The 22,080-nt window shown below is 27.4% G+C and overlaps 1 protein-coding gene across 1 annotated transcript; it reads left to right on the plus strand.

Annotated features, from left to right (window-relative positions):
• Positions 1-17,927: 17,927 nt before the first annotated feature.
• LOC122853857 (putative uncharacterized protein DDB_G0294196) lies at positions 17,928-18,852 on the plus strand (the record flags this gene model as incomplete). The annotated part of the gene is made up of 2 exons (XM_044154270.1): positions 17,928-18,581; positions 18,667-18,852. Coding segments are annotated over 2 exons (840 nt in total), but the record flags the coding sequence as incomplete, so codon positions are not given.
• Positions 18,853-22,080: the final 3,228 nt, after the last annotated feature.

Below are 22,080 nucleotides of genomic sequence, written 5' to 3' on the forward strand. Positions count from 1 at the left end.
CCAGGTTTCTTTGGTTTTCTTGGTAGTCGCTTGCTGTGTAACAAACTCGATGTATATATGTATATATATACATACAGAGACATCCTATAATGAAAAAATACAAGGATAAAGAAAAAGGTTGTTGGGGACTTGGGGTTTAAGCGCTGCTGCATGTTATTTTTTCTTTGTCTATTATTTCCTACTTTAAACATTTTCAATTTTAATTTCTTTTTTACTGAATTCAGTAAAGACTTGTATATAAGTGTAAATAAGTGCTTCAGTAAATTAAAAAATGGAATTAAATATGGCATAAAGTGATATGGATAAAAAAGTTAATATGGCAAAAATGCATATTAAAGAAGCCATCACAATATTGGACACATTAACAGCAAGTAAGTAATGTTTTTTACGATAACTCAAATTTTTTTATTTTTCCTTTTTTACTTTTGCAATTTTTTTAATCCATTGACAGGAAAAAAAGCTATATTTTTCACTATAAAGGGAATTTTTTTTATTCAGATTTATTATTCATTAGCTGGGGATGTAAATTAAAAATATGTCTATCAAATTTAAAATAATATGAAAACACTTTTCATACACAAAGCTTTGTCGATTTTTACCAGGCCATATGATCTGGTGAAGGAAAATATAGGACATCATGGGTGGTAGTATTTGGTTTATTAGAATACAGGGTTGTCTATGTATATTATATTCAATTTTAATAAATACACATGCATTTATATATATATACCCTGCACTCCATTTATAAAAAAAAGAGAGAATTTATTTATTTGAAAAAAAAAGTGAAATCATGGAAAGAAAATGTAGGTTCTCGGGCATCCGAAAAAGTCAGCGGGGATGTTTGTTTATTTTGGCATAGTTTCCAGGATTAACGTGAAATTTGTCGGCACTCATACCAATGCATGCTTATACTTGCCCATTGTTATCCAGAACAGTTATTTCTTAGAATGAAATTGTGCGCTAGGCAGTTGGAAATACAAAATTTTTCGTTTTTTTTTTTTTTTTTTGATTAAATAAATAATTACTTTGTTTAAAAAAATAAAAAATTTCATAATTTCGTTTCATATTATAGCTATAATTTTTTCTATTTTCTAAATTTTAATATATGAAATTAGATAATATAATCTATATTTTAGTTATTATTATTTGCTGCGGGGTGCCAAGTATGGCTTGCAGAGAATAAGAAGTAGTGAAATTACGAATGACTCTCAACGTTCCTATGACATAATAAATCCTTTTGTCATATAAAAGACATGAATTATATATGTATATGAAATTTTGATTTATATGATAAAAAACATTCAGAGTTAAAAATTTTTAGTTTATTTTATTTCATATTTTAGTTATTATTATTTATGTTGCAACCATATATATATTTTGATAATAATAATGGACACTGCTGAAAAGTGTAATAGTGAAAAATATAGTAATTGAAGAAAATTAATTCGATAAATAACGATTATTTTTATACTTCAATAATTGTAATTGCTAGTTTCAACTTATGAATAATAATATTAGTCAATATATGAACCCAATGAGTACGAATTAGATTTTGATTGACCGCTACAGACTTCCGCACACAAGTAAAGATTTCACACTTAAAGCTCAGCACCATCCATGGGCCCAAAAAAAAAAAAAAAGAAGGGATGCTTGGCTTGACGCCACAAAGAAATTGTAGGGCTGCTGAGGTCTGGCTCTTTTGTATGACCCATAGTTGCCTATCGTCAACTGCTGTGAACTGCTGTAGTTACTTGTCAGCCATAAAATTTGATTTTTGATTACTTCATTTACCACGTTTTTTTATTAAAATTTTCTTAACAAATTACTGATAAAATTACATAATAATTTTAATATCACATTTATATACTAAAAATTTTTCATATTATTTTCAACTGTGCTGTGAAAGTTTTTTTTTTTTGTTAAATTAACCAAGTTTTTTTATAAATGTTTGTTTTATTATAGAAGTTTTAACTTTCTATTTAAAAAAAAAAAAAATATTTATTACGTTTTGAAGTTGCAAAAAATATGTCATTGAGTAAGTATACTTTTTCCATACTTTTTTTTTTTTAAATAGTATAAATGCCTTTATTATTTTTACATTATAATATTATTTAAGAAACTATTATTACTGATTATACCGATTTATTTTTTATTTTGTTGAACTGCACGGAAAAAAATTTTTAGCTGCAGTCACGAGGCGTTGGATAGTTAAAAAAGGATAGTTGATTTAATAATCAAGCCCGATATATTAAAAAGACAATCGGTTAGTTATTCCAGCCGACTGGATAGCTAGCGTGGCTAACCAGCTCGTCAGGTTCGACATAATCTCAATGTCAACAGCTGTTGTGTTCATAACCTCTCTTTATTGACAGATGCACCAAATTATTATTAACAATGACTAAAATAATCCATATAGTTATTAAAAATTTAGCATAAGATTTTGTATTCAAGTTGGCGTTTATTTGGTGCATCAAATTTAGTTTAAAATTAATTAGATAATAATTTTAAAAATTAGTAAATGTACATTAATATATTGTTTGTACTTCGTATGTCTATATACTTATAGTTATGCATATACGCAATCCTAAATAACTACTACAGCGATACCAGCTTGTCAGGTTTTGGATAGCTACCACAGCTATCCAAAGTATAGCTAATGTAACGAGTAGGCACGCTGTTTTCACAAGAATAGTAACCTGTCAAATGTGGATTGCCAAAATAACAATCCTCTGCTAACTATCGAAAGGTTAGTTAGCTGTGGATAGGAAAGACAGCTATCCAGCTCGTTGCTGCAGCTAAAAATTTTTTACAGTGTGTTTTGTAAAAGTGATAGTAATTATGAATTTTTCTATTATAAATTTTATTTATTAGTTATTTTTCATTTATATATAAATCGTGATATTAAAAAAAAAATATATATTTATCGTATATTTGTCAATGAAAAATTTTTCTCACTTTTCAATTTTTTGATCTTACAAATAATGTTAATTTGTTGATTTCATGCAGATCAAGAAAATATTTCGCCGAGTGCGAACTGTAATAGATTGGGCAAAAGAATGGTTCCCCGCCCTCCAAGATATCTTCGCCACCTGAATTACCAAAAAAACTAAAAGTTTTATCAAATAAAATTGTAAGTAAATTTCATTTTTTTTCTTATATTTTAAAAAATGATATCGCGTTTAAATTAAAAAATATAATAACATATATCTAAAAAAAAAGTGTCATATAAGGATATCCATAGTATATATTATTATATCTTTATATTTTTTAAAATAATTTTAAGAAAAAAAAAAAGGTTGATACTTGTTTTTTTTTGCATTTAAAAAAAATTCAATATTCTTATAAATATAGCAAGTGTAGGGTATTCATCATGCCAATTCATCAGTTGTTTATATATAAGTTTTACAGTGTGTTTTCACTTGCATTAGTGTTATCTATCAATTAAAGATACATAATATTATAAAAATTCGCATTTTTGTGTTTTCCTTTTCTTTTTTTAATAAAAAGCTTATGAATTTTATTTTTTTAAAATTATTATTATTACTTGTTTTCGGAATTTTTTTTTTTTCTTGGCAAGATGTATTTTATGCTTGCATTAGCAAAATAATAATTGCGTTTTTTTTTTTTTTCTAAACTGACCTAACGGTTAAATCTTTCAAGTTCAGGAAAATAAAAAAAAATAAAATAAAACACAAAAACCTTTACACTATTTAACAAAAAAAAAAAAAAATATATGTATATATATTAGACCGTTTCAAAAAAAAAAAAAATTCTTTTTTTTTTTCTCCCACCCCCTAAAATCTTGGTATTTAACAAGACAAACCATCTACTATTTTCAATTTTTTTTTTTTTTTTTTTTTCAATGTCGCTCATCGACTTTGAATATTTTCCATTTAAAATACATGTAAGCAGAATGTTCATTTTATACTTTTGTCTATAACTTTATCAATTTTTGAGCTAGAGACTTGGTAATACGACCATTCGAAAGCTCAAAAAAAAAGCTTTGAAATACATATTGAAAAAAAAATTTTTAATCATCTGTTTCGCGGCTAGAAAACTACGTAAACGTTTATTTCTAAACAAACGATAATTTATTTATTCGAAGACCTCTGGGCATTCATATAAAATTAAAAATTCGTATAAGATTATAGTGTCTAAAGCTTTTTCATTAAGCTTTTCAAATAATCATCTTGAATTGAAATATATTGATTATTATAAAAGTTATGATTTTTTGAAACACTGAAAAAAAACAATGTTATTTGTGCAATTTTTTTATAAACGAATGAATGCTGTTTTCAGTTAGGTGTTTCAAAAAATCATAACTTTCGAAATAATCAATATATTTCAATTCAAGATGATTATTTAAAAAAATTGAAAAGTTTTTTGACGCTATATCTATATGCCAGGCCCTGAGCTATGAAATTTTGAAATCTTTTAGGCCTAAATTTTGTTAAGGCATACTAAAAATTATCAAATAATGCAAAACGGTCGGACAATATAGAATTTCCAAGATATAATAATTTTCAATATTTACAAATATACGTATTGTTACGTTTTTGGGTTAAAATAAAAGATATCTCTTTTCTATTTAAATTAATAGGTCTTTATTCATTTGCTATTCTATTGCAACAACAACTTAACTCTTTCTCTCATCTCTTTCCCGTTACTAAGGTCGTCATTTGTTATTAACTAATTCTATATTGTCTGTCTCTGTCTTTCATATAGGAGGAGGGAATGATTAACTTCATATTCGTAACACTACCCTCCGCTCAATGAAGATTGTCGTCCCGACAATCCGTAACCTACAGCTCAAGAATGTTCAACAATCCGATTATATTAATCAGATCCTTGACCACTGGGGATTCTCGAGTTATCCTAAGATGTTGTTCAGTATTTACTCAAGGTTTAGGGGAAAACCCAATGTAAAAACCCTGAACGAACAACATTTACAATTATATTTAATATCTACAGTCAATTTTGTTCAGTCAATAGAATATCTTCATTCAATCTATCTTTTTTTATTGACTTATTCTTCTCCTAAATATTTGTCTTCTCCTAGATGATTAATTGTATTTATGATTGCAATTTAATTATTCTTCCATGTAGTATAATATCAACCTAAATAAGTAAGTTAAGAAAACCTAAAAAAAAAAATATAATTTGCATAATTATGGTTATTATTTATTCGTTTTCAAAGCGTCCTTTGAAAACAAACAACATCAATTATCATTTTTACTAGTATTTTAATCTGTGGTGTACACCCATAAATAACTTTATGTTACAAGGGCAGTGGGAATAATGTGTGAATTTCCAAAGCGTAAGAGGGGTAGTGCGCTTTTTGGAAATTCACACATTATTACCACTGTCCCTAGTAACATAAAATATGGTTCGTTACATGTGCCCAATCAGAGAGCCCGCTCACAACTCATTTGGAGGGGAAACACTCGCCAAAGCTCGGGCTTGCCCCTCCAAATTCGTTGAGAGCACACTCTCTGAGTGGGCACTTGTAACGAAATATACTAAAGTCACATCCTTGCCCTTACTCGAGCCGATGATGAGTATTTCTCATCAAAGAGACAACACGTCCACTATGATTCCAAGGAATCATGCCCAGGCAGTGACCAAAATTTTTACCTAGGATTTATTTATTTATTTCTCAAACTTATTTCCTACCTGAAATAAGGAACCTCAGTCCCTCGAGGCCATTTTTTTTTTTTTTTTTTTTTACCTTAAACCTTGTTTCCTACCTGAAACAAGGAACCTCAGTCCATCGAGGGCCATTTTTTTTTTAACATTCTGATCTTACTTTTACTTCAAGTAAGAATATATTTTTTATTAAAATCATTCATTTATTTATTTATTATTAAATTTGATTACAAACATACTTTTATTCTACGTATGGATAAATTCTGTTTACGTGTACGACTTTAAGTCGTCCATTTGGTATTTTTTTTATTCGATAGACTACTTCGTTAATTTTATTTTTGATTAAATAAGGTCCATCCCAATTTGATTGTAGTTTTTCACATTTACCAATGGTTCTATGGGGGATATAGAACCAAACCTTCTCACCTGGATTAAATGACACCATTTGAGATTTTAAATCGAATTTTGATTTTAATTTATCATTTTTAAATTTTAATATTTTTCTGACATCTTCATGAATATTTAATATTTCTTCTTTTAACCCTTCTACAAATTCAGGGATTGGATTTATTTCAGTTTCAGGAAGTTGTCCTCGGATTAAATCCAAAGGTAATCTTAATTCTCGACCCAACATTAATTTTGCTGGCGTATATTGTGTGGTTTCATGTTTTGCTGATCTATAAGCCAAAAGAAATAAAGGGACCCATTTATCCCAATCTTTCTGGTGTTGAGCTACATATTTTGCCAGATATTCTTTTAGAGTTCGATTCAATCTTTCTACCATACCATTAGATTCTGGATGCAAAGGAGTTGTTCGAGTTTTATGAATATTTAATAACTTCATTGTTCCTTTGAAAACTTCAGATTCAAAGTTTCTTCCTTGATCTGAATGAAGTTCTAATGGAATTCCAAATCTTTAAATAACATTTACAATCAAAGCTTCTGCTACTGTTGTAGCTTTAAAATTCGGTAATGGTATTTCTTCTGGCCAACGAGAAAAATAGTCTGTTATTACTAATATATAACGATTTCCTGTTTTAGATTTAGGTAAAGGTCCTAGAATATCTATTGCTAATCGTTCAAATGGAAAGCTTGGATTAACAATTTGAAATTTTCCTTTGACTCTTTTATGAGGGCCTTTTTTAGCGAAACAAATTTTACATCTTTTACACCATTCTTGTTTACATTTTGCCCAGTAGAAATTTTTTCTAATTTTTGCTAGTGTTTTATTTATTCCAAAATGTCCACCTGCTGAATTATCATGTGCTTCTTCTAAAATTTGTTTTGTATTTTTCTCTGGTACTATTATTTGTAATATGACTTTTGTTTTATCTGGTGATTCCCAATTACGAAATAAACATTCATCTTTAAGGATTAATGAATCCCAAATTAATAAATAAATTTTCATAATTTCTCCTAACTGTGAAATCTCTTGCCAATCAGGTATTTTATTTACTTTTTTAAATTCAATAAGTGTTTTAATAATTGAATCTTCATTTTGTAATTTTTTCCAATTTAATGCATCATCTACATTACAGACAATTTGAAAAATTGAATTTTTATCTTCTTTCTGTTCGTTATCAAAATTTTTATTACATTTTTTACAAATGCATGGTCTTCTTGATAGTGCATCTGCATTTGAGTGTATTTTGTCTGGTCTATATTGTATTTCAAAATCAAAGTTACTTAAAAGTTCCATCCACCTTGCCATTTGACCTTCTAAATTTTTAAACGACATGAGCCATCTCAATGAAGCATGATCAGTACGAATTGTAAATTTTTTTCCAATCAAATAATGACGAAAATGCCCAACTGATTTAATTATAGCTAATAATTCTCTTCTGGTTACACAGTAATTTTTTTCTGTTTTATTAAGGCATTTGCTAAAATATGCTATTACTCTTTCCTCATTATCTTGAATTTGTGAAAGAGTGGATCCTAATGCAAAATTTGATGCATCAGTATCTAATATAAATTTACCATCCAACTTTGGGGTTGTTAGGATTGGGAATGAAGTTAGAATATCTTTCAATTTTTTGAAAGCTATTTCAGCATCTTTATTCCATAAAAATTGTTTATTTGTCAATTTATGTAATGGTTTTGCAATATTTGCAAAATTTTTCACAAATTTTCTATAATAAGAGCATAAGCCCAAGAAACTTTGTAGTTCAGTAATATTACTCGGAGTTGGCCATTCTAAAACTGTTTTAATTTTATCTTGTTGAAATTCTGTACCATTAATCACATAACCAAGAGTACTTCTTTTTGAAAAAAATAGCATTTTTTATGATTAACTTTAAGGTTTGCTTCTACTAATCTTGAAAAAACCAATTGTAAATTTGTCACATGTTCATCGAAATTTTTTCCTAGAATAATTATATCATCTAAATATACTAAACATGCTTTTTCTAATAATCCTTCTAGAACTTTGTACATAATCCTCATAAAATTTGCGGGAGCATTACACAAGCCAAAAGGTAGTACTTTATATTGCCATAGTTCATTACCAATTGCAAATGCTGTTTTTTCTTTATCCTCTGGTTCTGAAGGAATTTGCCAATATCCACTCTTAAGATCAATTGTAGAAAACCAACATGAACTTCTTGTAAGATTAAGTAAATCTTTAATATTAGGTACTGGAATTGAATCTTTAATTGTAACGTCATTTAGTTGACGATAGTCTTGACAAAATCTTATATCACCATCTTTTTTTTTAACTAGTACAACTGGTGAAGACCAAGCACTGTGACTTGGTTCGATTATATCATTTTTTATCATTTCTTGTAATTTATCATAAGCTAGTTCTCTATAATAAAAAGGGATACGACGTGGATTTTGTTTAATCGGTTTTGTATTTGTTACATTTATTTTATGGTTAATTTTTTGATTGCAACCTAGTCCATTCCATTTAAAACAATCTTGAAATTTACTAAAGAATTTTTTACATTTTATGATTTGATCATCTGTTAATAATTTTGAAGAATTTTTTACTTGATCTGATAAAATTTCTGGTATTTCAATTTCTTCTAATTCTATTTGATTGATTGATATTATTTTAATTTTGTTATTCATATTAAATTTTTTCGATATTAATTCCTGAAATTTTGTGAAAATTTCATTTTTTTTTAGAAAATCTATCCCTAAAATTGCATCATCTTTAATATCTGCTGTGATAATATCGAGGTTAGTGATGATATGTTGATTTTTATATCGAGATTTTTAATACTTTTAAATGGAAATTTTTCTTTTGATGCTGTATAAATTTTAAAATTTTTTTTGATAGTGATAAGAGGTTTTTTTATTTTATTAATTATTTTATTGTTAACTACAGTTATGTCAGAGCCAGTATCTATAATCATTATACATTTAATTTCTTCAATAGACCCAAATATTTTTAATTTTTTATCATTTTCGTTTCTATGTTCAATTTTATAAAGCTTTAAATTAGTTTGAACCAATCTGTCCCCCAACAAATTGGTTCCCTCTAGTTTAACGGATTATTTTTATTTTTATTTTGCTGATTTTTTTTATTTTTATCACAATCATTTGCATAGTGGCCCAATTTTTTGCATTTGAAACAAACAATTTCGGATTTATTTTTATTAATTTTTTTTCCATTTGTTTTGTTTTTATCATAATTATTATTATAATTATTATTATAATTGTAATTCCTTTTTCCGAAATTATTATCAATAGTTTTTTCATTTTTATTTTTATAATTGTATTCATAAGGTTTAAATCTTGAGTGGAATTTTGAATTTCTCATATCTTTTTCTTTTTTATTTTTATAAACCAAATTGGTAACAGATAACAACTCACTTGCTCTCTCAACTGCTTCGTATAAAGACTCTATTCTTTCTGAACGTAGAGTAAATTCGATTCTTGAGTTGTGAATTCCATTAATGAATTGGAGACATGCTATACGGTCACGTGCTTCACTTGGTAGGTTGTAATGAGCTAAATTAGTTAATTTTTTAATTTCTTCTGCGAAATTCGAAAAATCTTGGTCGTATCTTTGTTTTAAACCTAATAATTGATTATAATACATACGAGAAAATTGTCTTTCATTGAATTTTTTGTCCAGTAATTCTGTTATTTTATCAATTTGTTTTAATTCATTAGTTGACAGGTTTTCTAATACTATTTGAGCTTTACCCCTTAATGATGATACTAATTGAGCTGCTTTTTCACTTTCATTCCAATTATTATTTTCCGCGACAATATTAAAATGAATTTGATAGCGGTTCCACGAGGTTAATCCGTCATAATCATTGAGTTTAATTATTGAATTGTTACGTGTAATGTTTGTTGTAGAGTCATAGTTTTTATTACTGTTATACGTATTAGAATTAGAAGTTGAAGCCCCAATGTTTATTTCCGGTAAGGATTTAAATTGACTTATCTGGATATGAGGTGAATTTTTCGGGAAAATATGTCCCGATCTTATTGTTGGTTTATTTCTACGTTCTGAGTTACAATTTGTTTGAGGTCTTATTCGAGGTTCACTGGTATTTGTAGAGCTATTAATTTCTCAAAATAATTTAATTGTCTCTTCTCTTGCTATTTTCCGTGATTCTTCTAATTCTCTTCGTAAAGATTCTCTGAACACTGATATTTTTTCATCGAACTCTTTTTTTAAAGCTTCTAAATCTGATTTAGACATTTTTTTTATTTATTTTTTTTATTTTTTGTTTTTATTTTTAGATATTTTTATTCTGTAAGCGTTTCACTATTCCCAATAAAATAGAATTCGATTTGATTAATTTAATGAATTTATATTTATTTTTTATATTTTCATTCTATTATGTAATATTTTCCTTCCATTTTATTTTTACTTTTTTACTTCTGACACCAATGTTACGTTTCCCTAGCGAAAATGGCGACACCGATCCGACACCAATCCGACAGTCGGTTTGTGCACTGATCTCATACAAAAACGACACAAAACCGACACACGACTATAAGAATTTCTAAGTCACAATAATAAATAGTAAAAAGCATTTAAAAAATAAAATATCATGTCTAAAAATTTCTAAATAATATTCTTATAATTTAAGACACATTAGAATTTTTTTTAAATAATTTTTTTATTGAAAAAACTTAATTCTGTTTATGTATTATAAGCGAGGTTAGCTGTCAGAATCATCTGTACACGACTGTGAGATTTTACAATTCTCACACAATTCCGACACAATTCCGACACAAATCCGACAGACGTACAACAGTATATTTTTATTTTGTATTTGATATAAAAAAAGAGCATTTTATTATTAAAAATTTTTGTTCAATATTAAAGTTATAATATTTTAATAATTTTAGGCATATTAGATTTTTTTTTTTTGAATAAATTTTGACAAAATAAATCATTGGAATCGTCTGTGAGAATTTGCAATTCTCACACAATTCCGACACACGACTGTGAGAATTGTAAATCAGACACAATTCCGACAGACGTACGACAGTATATTTTTATATTTTGTATTTAATATGAAAAAAAGCATTTTATTAATAAAAATTATTGTTCAATATCAAAGTTATAATATTTTAATAATTTTAGGCATATTAGTTTTTTTTTTTTTTGAATAAATTTTGACAAAAAAAATAATTGGAAACATGGGAAACCAAATACATGGTTTCATTACAAATTACATTCGAGTTACAAAAATACCAAATACGTGGGAAACTGATTAAATGTATTAGTTTTGAAAAAAAAAACAAAAAATGATAATTTTCTAATAAAATAATTTTAAAAAAATCTAATTCCCTATAATTATTAAAAGATTATAATTTTATTATTGAACAAAAATTTTTGCAAATCGCAAATTACCACAGATGATTCCAATTATTTTTTTTATCAAAATTTATTCAAAAAAAAAAAATCTAATATGCCTAAAATTATTAAAATATTATAACTTTAATATTGAACAAAAATTTTTATTAATAAAATGCTCTTTTTCTATATTAAATACAAAATGAAAATGAACTCTCGTACGTCTGTCGGATTTGTGTCGGAATTGTGTCGGATTTACAATTCTCACAGTCGTGTGTCGAAATTGTAAAATCTCACAGTCGTGTACAGATGATTCTGACAGCTAACCTCACTTTTAATACATAAACAGAATTGAGTTTTTTCAATAAGAAATTATTTTAAAAAAATTCTAATGTGTCTCAAATTATAAAAATATTATTAAGAAATTTTTAGACATAATATTTTATTTTTTAAATGCTTCTTACTATTGATTTTTGTGACTTAGAAATTCTTATAGTCGTGTGTCGGTTTTGTGTCGTTTTTGTATGAGATCAGTGCACAATCCGACTATCGGCATTTTCGCTAGGGTTTTGGGTTAAAATAAAAGATATCTCTTTTCTATTTAAATTAATAGGTCTTTATTCATTTGCTATTCTATTGCAACAACAACTTAACTCTTTCTCTCATCTCTTTCCCGTTACTAAGGTCGTCATTTGTTATTAACTAATTCTATATTGTCTGTCTCTGTCTATCATATAGGAGGAGGGAATAATTAACTTCATATTCGTAACAGTGTATATATTTATTTGATTTTGTTTTTTTTTTATAGTATTTTAGAACAGTTTTAATAACTTAAGATTTATATTTTTTCTGAAAATATGGTTGTTATTTTTTTTTTTTTTTTATTATTGTATAACCACATGTGTGAGGATCATTTTACTCTAACATCTACACGGAAAAAAATTTATAGTTTTTATTACTATACGTATAATAAATTCGGACCGCGACAAAAGTATAGTTCAATTTACCATTCAGTATAGGAAATTAAACTATAAATATAATTTTGTAAATATTATAATTTTGTAATATAATACTGTATCGAAATATCATTATACTGGCCCTACAGTTCGTTATTTATATATTTCGAAATAAATATGAAATATCATTAATGAAATGATCATTAAATATACAAAGTAATATTTCCATACAATTGAGAAAAACATGTGCTCAAACAAATATTAGAAATAATAACGGACCCTTAACAATTGTCACAACAAAAAGAACTTTATGAATTATAATTTTAAAAGATATTGTTAACCATGGTAAGTAATTACAAAGGAGGAAAATGTAAAATTAAAAAAGATGAAACACCGCAAAAGCTGACAGCACTCGACACACGCATTGTTGATGCAATTAAGTGTGAGGAAAATATAATAATATTTTAATTGATAGAGAAAATATTCTATTATATATATATATACATTAGGGTGTTTTTTTTTTTTTTGATATTTTTTTTTCTCTTCACCCATCTTTATACAAGTTCATACAACTCTAAATCATGCCCAGAAAAAATTTGAACTCAATTAAAAAATATTTAGAGGTGGTTCAGGAGTCATTTGTTTTTTCCATTTGATTAACATGGGGTTAATACACTTCATTCACTATTTTGATCATGGAGGCTTTAATTTTCGACCGTTCAAGTTCACGTTGGTCTCATTTGATAGAGTATTAAATTCTATAGCATATAATATTCATAGTTTTGATCATTTACAATTAAAAAAAATAGTGAAATAATGCTTCAAAAAGGTAGTATTTACAATTTTTCTGAAAAACAAAATTGTAAATGATCAAAACTATGAATATTATATGCTATAAAATTCAATACTCTATAAAATAAGACCAACGCGAACTTGAACGGTCGAAAATTAAAGCCTCCATGATCAAAATGGTGAATGAAGTGTATTAAACCCATGTTAATCAAATGGAAAGAACAAATGACCCCTGAACCACCTTTAAATATTTTTCAATTGAGTTCAAATTTTTTCTGGGCATGATTTAGAGCTGTATAAACTTGTATGAAGATGGGTGAAGAGAAAAAAAAATATCAAAAAAAAAAAAACACCCTAATATACATGCATTAAGTTTTTAATAAGGCTAATTTTTTTTTTCAGATTCAGTTCAGCGGAAATTTAAAAATACATTCACTTTGGTGGGATTTGGTCATGCAATTAATAGCAAGCTCCATAAATTGCGTTCAACTCAAAATCAATCGAAAGAACCTTCCGACGAGGACGATATCTGAATGTATTTTTTATTTTAAAGTTTTTCATTTTCACAATGTTACTGAGCGAAATTCATTTTGTCTTGAAGGTTATAATTTTTATTCGTGTGTCCTCAGTTTTTAATAAATAAATCAAATAAAATATTAAATAATTATATATATGTATGTAGTTAATTGTTCATTTAATTATTTTATTTTTGATTTTTTTTTTAAAAACACAAAATCCATGTATATATATAATCTTCATACACAGATTGGAAATATTAAATATATACACATCAGAAATATTCAATATATACATTATATATATTTAAAATATATACTGGAAATATTTTTTTTATAGCAAATAAAGATATGAGCTCATACGTTAAATATATCCTAGGATATATTTAACGTATACACAGTTCGGCGAATTTCAAATATCTTTTATATATCTACAGATATTTTAGGGTATTTTTAAGATATTTAAAAATTATATTCAAGAAATATTCTGGCTTGTATTTTAGATACATATTTTTCCACGCGGGCAGTATGATAATATTATTCTCAAAAATATAAAAGTTGTTTGATTTCGCCTAAAAAAATTGGATATATGTATAATAATTTTTTATTTATCAAGGAAATATTTAAAAAATACATGATAGCTTAACCATTATTAATTTATCTATTTTTTAAAATTATTTTGAAAAGTATCTTATCCTATTATATTTTAATTATTTTTTTAAAGATTGAACAAAAAAATAAATATGGTTTTTGAATCAGTGTTAATCAATTGTTAATTTTACAATAACAAATTTTCCATTAATAAATTGATCAATTTTTTTATTAAAATTGTATACTTTCGGGCAGAAGATTACAAGAATTAAATTAATTCGTTCATCTAGCTATTTTTTAAAGAATCATTACAAGAATTTAATCCTCAATCCTAATTTAATCCTCCAATTTCTATCGGTTTATATCTATTCGCTTGTTGATGGTTAGTCAAAAAGATGACTATGCTATCATCACGTGAATATATTCTATAGTACTTTGAATCCTCATCTTCATTATCTAATAAATTAATCTGCACCATAAACTTGGATGGCGTAATTTTTTAATTTGTGATACAATGAGTCTTTGTCTTGTAATACAAAAAAGAAAAAAAGGTTTGATTTAACGTAATGAACACGTGACACCATACGTATCTATTGAGCCAAGAAGAAAAGATAAATTTCATAAATAAGAAAATTAATTAATCAATTTAAAAAAATGTTATTCGTCACCTTGAGTATCATGTATTACTAAAAGTAACAAACAATTATTTTACGGATAAATCAACCAATCACTAGGATTTGTAAATTTTTTTTGAAGTGAAACTTCTTTACGGAGGGTAGCAAAAAAATTCGAGGCCCTGCTAGCGTTACGCGCTCGCGTTTACTCTGGCGTTTACTCTGGCGTTTACTCTGGCGTTTACTCTCGCGTTTACTCTCTCGTATACTCTCTTGTAGACATTCTCCCGTATACTCCCTTGTAGACGTTCTCTCGTATACTTTCTGCTATACGCTCGGTCGCAAGCGGATAAAGAGAGGAGAATTACATAGAGAGAAGGGAAGCCGGCAAGCATTATACATGCACTATATATAGCGTATAAACTCGGAGCGTCAGCTGCTATGTGTGTATGCGTGTGCGACTTTTTGTTTGTTTATTTATTTAAATATTATTAAACAGTTCAACTGAGTTTAATACTTAAATAATTGATTTTTAAAAAAAATTCATTTGAACGTATCAAGCAATAGTTATCTCGCGGGTTTAAAGAATCATTATTATAATAACAATAAAATTATTATAAATATATATAAATGATAATTATAACAACAATAATTTTGATAATATTACCAATTATTCACAATAGTATTGATATTAATAATAATATCTATAATAATAATATTTTGAATATCAATACTAATAATTATCAATATTTATATATGAATGTTATTGTCAATATTATTATTCATATTATCAATATCACTGATATTAATATAAATCGATAATATTATTGTTATTATTACTAATATTATATTGATATTATTATTATCGATGATATTTTTGAAATTATTATTTTATTTATACTATGGTTATACAGACTGTCCCATTTTAATATAATATTAGTAATAATATCGATGGCATCAATTATATCGTCGCATTAAAGAATGAAGGGCGTAAGTGCCAAAAACGTCAAATTTAAAGGAAAAAGGGCGTAAGTGCAAATTTATAAATTTTCGGGTTTTTCATCTAATTTTAATACTTAAAAAAAAGGGAAAATGGGCGTAACAACCTTTGATAAAGGATAAAGAGCGTATGTCCAAGGATTTACGCCTTTTTTCCCGTTATCAAAATAATTTTTGATAAAAGATGAAGGGCATATTTTCAATTTTATTTGAAATTTATTTAATGGCAGGATTTTTTAAATTATTGATTGTTTACTGATAATTATACATAATTTATTATCAATAAGAAAAACATAAAAATAATTACAAATCTTCATCTTTTATTAAAAATGATTTTGAGAATGGAAAAAAGGCGTAAGTCTCTGAACATACGCACTTTTTTTTTTTCTTTAAGCCTTAAAATTGGATGCAAAGCCTGAAAATTTATAAATTCGTACTCACGCCTTTTTTCTTTTAGAAAAAAAAAAATTCCTAAAAATGGCACTTACGCCCTTCTTCCATTAATGTGACGATATAAATAATAAAATTTATAATAATAATATTCGAAATATAAATACTAATAATTATTATTAACTAATAATATTTGTATTTGAATATTATTGTCAGTATTAATATTATTATTATTATTATTATTATTATTAATATTCAGCGTGACATTACTCTGAAAGAAGTTTCACTTCCCCCGCGCGTACTCGCAACACGCTAATTTTTTTTTTTTTGACGATATCCTTAGTTTTATTTATCAATTATTCAAATTTGTTATTCAGATACGAAAAAAATTATGAAGCTAACTTAGAATTGTTTAATTTATATAATTAATGTCATAACAATTATTAATAATAAAAAACAAGTCATTTCATGTAGTCGTGCGTAGTCAATCATAGTCTGTTGTCATCAGTCGTAGCCATTTTTCATGCTCTGTGATTGTTGATTGCAACCTTTACGACACTTTATCTTCAATTATAACTTAACAATACATTTTTGTAATAAATGACAAACATTTAAAACACTTTGAAACATCGATGTCAGTGTAAAAGCATAAATTTACTATACTGTATGGTAAAAATTACTAGGAGTACAGGTAAATGTGAATGTATAGTAATCTGTATAAAATTTTTTTTTAGTTTTACTATACCGAGATAGCTTCAATTACCATACCAGTATCTTAACTATATTGTATTTTTATTATTACAAATAATTAAATAACTCTTAAACAATACTTTTTATTATTTTTTAATTTGTTTTTTATGTTTACAATTAACTGAAAATTCAAATATTCCGAAAAAAACTTTTTTTTGTTTTGTATTTTATATTAATTTTAAATATAAATTGTGAATTAATTAATACAGCAACAAATTGACTCTGAAACAAAATTAGATTATTTGATATTAATCGACTAATTTGTAACAAATAATAACACTTAATTTAACCATATCATTCCCTATAACGTTTTTTTTTTTTTCATAAAATTTTCTAAGACGTTATTTTTTTTTTGTACGGTAATTTTTTTTTTTTTAATTAATCTTTTATTGATTATTACAGAATAATAATTTTAGACGGAAAGATCAAAAAGCTAAAACAGATCTAGACACTTTTTGTAATAGTGGCAGAACTCAAAATCAAGACATTGAAATACTAAAAGTATTATCAATGCCACCACCTATCGTTCCAGTTGTTGACTGCCAGGTTGATGTAACTAATATGAAACTCATTGAAAGTCAAGCTGCTTGTAGAGGTGATATTGAATATCTCAAAGAAAACAGACAGTTGACAGATTCGAGTGGCTGCTCAACAATTGGTTATTATCATACTGCCATTACTAATTGTAGCCAGACTGTTGCTCCAAATCAACAAACAACAGAGAAAAAACAAGAAAACGAAATAACACAACAACGACCACCAATGTTGTTAACATCACCAGAACCAATATCAACATGAATAAAGAAACTGCAAGCACCAACGATGGCATCAGAGCTAATATCAACACTATCAATAGCACTGCCAACAAAAGCAGCGCCAAAACCACTGGCAGCACTAACATCACCACCAAAGCCACTGCAAGCACCAACACTACAACCAGAAAAACAAGCATGCGCATCCAGAACTTATAATACAACAAGAACCTGCACAACAGCTACAACATACAAAGCCAGAGCCACAACAAAAAATACCACAACAGCCTCTGGTACTTGGGATACAACAAGAACTACAAAAACAGCAAGAACAACTAACACCAACACCAACACATCAAGAAGAAATACCACAATATCCTCCGGCACTTGAGATTCAAGAAGTAATACCACAAGAGCAAGAACAACCAATACCAGCACCACAACAAGAAATACCACAATATCCTTTGACACTTGGGATACAAGAAGAACTACCACAAGAGCAAGAACAACCAATACCAGCGCCACAACAAGAAATACCACAAAATCTTTTGGCACTTGAGATACAAGAACAACTACCACAACAGCACGAACAACCAATACCAGAACCACAACGTGAAATACCACAGCATCCTTTGGCACTTGGGATACAAGAAGAACTACCACAACAGCATGAACAACCAATACCAGAACCACAACGTGAAATAAAACAACATAACGAGGTCGAGATAGTAGTTGAAAATGTACATTTTCCTGCAGAGCCTCAACATGAATCCCAATTGTATGGGCAAAATTATGACAGAGATACGGTAAATATACTTTTGCAATATAATCTGAAAAAATAAATGTATTTTTTTTTCAATTAATTCCATTGTTTTTCTATTTTTTTTTTAGATGGTCCATATTGGTAATCAGATTTATTGCCGACAAACTATCATTTTTGAAGTTCAAGGCAACAGACGATCCGCAACATCAATAGCACGTCGAATGATTGACGGCGTATTTCGACCTAAGAAAATAACTCGACTGAACTGCACATTAACTGGACAACGAATTGAAATAGAATTTATTTGGAATGATCTTTTTAATAAAAAATTATTTATTTAACATTAAAGTAATTCATTATCATAAAAAAAATACCAAAGGAAAACAGTAGCTAAGAAAAAGATGAAGCTGAAGAATTGATGTGACTATAAAGAAATTATATGATAAGCAACATTAATTCCTTAGCTTTATCTTTTTCTTAGACACTGCTTGTCCTTGGTGTTTATTTTATTAAAATAAATTGCTCTATTTTAATAAATATATTTGTTAAATAAATAATGTATTTGGTAGTTGTATTATTTTTTTACATAATGAAGGAATACTGTAACTAAGCTACACAAAAAAAAGAAATATATATAAACAAAAACAACATGTGACTTTGGGCACTCGTCCCAATCACCGGCAGAAAAACGTACTGACTTGCTCCATTCCGTGAGCTTCAACAGCTCCCTATGCCAATACACAGTGTGACGTCACAGATTACCCTCCTTGTTAAACTCCATGATAACCACATATAATTGTATACAAGATAAATAAAGTGAGCTACCAAGTTGTATAGTTGTATATGATTTTATAAATTCATATATTTAAACATAAATAAATATATACAGTTGTATATGTCCATATATGTTTGTATATAACCATATATGATTGTATACAAGATTAATAAACTAAGCTACCAAGTTGTATGGTTGTATATGATTGTATATAGTTGTATATAGTTGTATATAGTTGTATATGGTTGTATATGGTTGTATATAGTTGTATATGGTTGTATATGGTTGTATATAGTTGTATATGGTTGTATACAAACCGTTTTTCCCGGGATATGCATTGAAAAAATTTAGAATATATAAGTTCAATAAACAATTCAAAATAGTTACTGACCATCAAGCATTAACTTTTTCGAAAAACAGTACATTTCACACAAATCGTATTGCCAGGTGGGATTTATTAATTCAAGAATATCAATTCGACGTCATTCATTGTAAAGGCGTTGATAATAAAATAGCTGATTTCTTTAGTCGAAATCCAACATCTGAATTCAGTCAATCAATCCAACAAAATTTAAATATAGCAACTTTAACAAATAAAACAGATGATGATGTTAATCAAATTATGAATGATCAAACAAAACAAATCAACATGATTAAAATTAATAAACGGTTCTATCAATTATTAAAAAATATTTCAAATGCACAAAAAACAGATGTACAACTACAATCATACATTGATAATAAGATCAAACAATCAAGTATTTATTCAACATAAAGGTATTCGGTTTCATAAACAAAATCATGATAACAATTATGAAATATTTGTACCAACTTAACTCCAAAATGAATTAATTATACAAGAACATAAATGTATTTGTCATGCAGGTGTATATAAAACACTAAATTTCATAAAACCCTAGCGGATGCGTCGACACCTATTCGATCGGGAATTGACTCTCCAATGTAGCATTCAGTCGACAGCGATTTGACAGCCATTCGACAGCATATATAAAACGTAATTCACGAGCACCGGATACTCAAAACGAGTTCGAAAAATATGAAATAAATATAAGATTATAATGACAATAACTTAAACTGAATGAAACCTTGAGTAGTACATGTATTTAATATTAAATAAGAGTTTGAATTATACAAAGTAGAGAGGTTAGATTGACATGATTCGCATATCTACTGGAGTCGGAAAGCTGTCGAGCCTCAGACCATTCATCGGTAGATGACTCAGTCATTATTACCGAGATATTTTGTCACTAAATCGACACCGTTTTGATCGCGTTTCGACAGCATTTCGACCGCCTTTCGACAGGCTTTCGACACCGAATTGAGAGGTGTCTAATTTATTCATTTTTTATTGTTTTTAATTGTTTAAACATTATGAAGGACTGTATTGATAATAAATTCGCATCTTTTTTATAAAAAATTAATAGATTATATAAAAAAACTTGTAAAAATTTAAACAAAAAAATTTTTTTTTTGTTTATAATTTTTAAATCAATTGTTAATAACAATTGCATGTAAAAAACAAGAAAAAAACAGTATAATTAAGCGTTTAAACATTAAACAATCGCAAAAATAACATTTTTTCAATTTTATAACGCTATATACCTATTGACTCTGTCTCGACACCGTTTTGATCGCGTTTCGACAGCATTTCGACCGCTTTTCGACAGGCTTTCGACACCGAATTGAGAAGTGTCTAATTTATTCATTTTTTATTGTTTTTAATTGTTTAAACATTATGATGGACTTTATTAATGATAGATTTTGTATTTTTTTGTTTAAATTTTTACAAGTTTTTTTATATATTCTATTAATTTTTTTATAAAAAAAATGCAAATTTATTATTAATACAGTCCTTCATAATGTTTAAACAATTAAAAACAATAAAAAATGAATAAATTAGACACCTCTCAATTCGGTGTCGAAAGCCTGTCGATTTAGTGACAAAATATCTCGGCAATAATGACCGAGTCAATTACCGATGAATGGTCTGAGGCTCGACAGCTTTCCGACTCCAGGAGATATGCATATGCAAATCATGTCAATCTAACCTCTCTACCTTGTATAATTCAAACTCTTATTCAATATTAAATACATGTCAAGGTTTCATTCAGTTTAAGTTATTGTCATTATAATCTTATATTTATCTCATATTTTTCCAACTCGTTTTGAGTGTCCGGTGCTCGTGAATTACGTTTTATATATGCTGTCGAATGGCTGTCAAATCGTTGTCGACTGAATGCTACATTGGAGAGTCGAGCCATCCGCTAGGGAACGCAATTATTGGTTTAGGCATATGAATAAAAAGGTCAATCACATCATAAAATATTGTGATCTATGTCAACGAGTTAAACCACTGAATAAAATATTGAAGGTGATTATGAATTTATCACAGCTGATAAGTCAGGTCAATTGGTAACAGTTGACTATTACGGTCTACTTCCAGCATCAACCAGTAGAGTGAAATATATATTTGTTGTTATTGATGTATTCTCAAAATACGTCAAATTATATCCAATTGTGAATGCTAAAACAAAACCGACTCTAGACAAAATTATAAATAATTATGTCAATGATGTAGGTAAACCAGCTTGTGTATTCGCAGATAATGGTACTCAATTTACCTCACTAGAATGGCGATGCAATCTTGAGTCAGAGAATATAAAAGTAAAGTTCTGTTCAGTTAGACACCCACAATTTAATCCAACAGAACGCGTTATGAGAGAACTTGGTAAGATGTCTAAAATGT

Source organism: Aphidius gifuensis, linkage group LG4 (assembly GCF_014905175.1).
Source record: "Aphidius gifuensis isolate YNYX2018 linkage group LG4, ASM1490517v1, whole genome shotgun sequence".
Classification (NCBI taxonomy): Eukaryota; Metazoa; Arthropoda; class Insecta; order Hymenoptera; family Braconidae; genus Aphidius; species Aphidius gifuensis.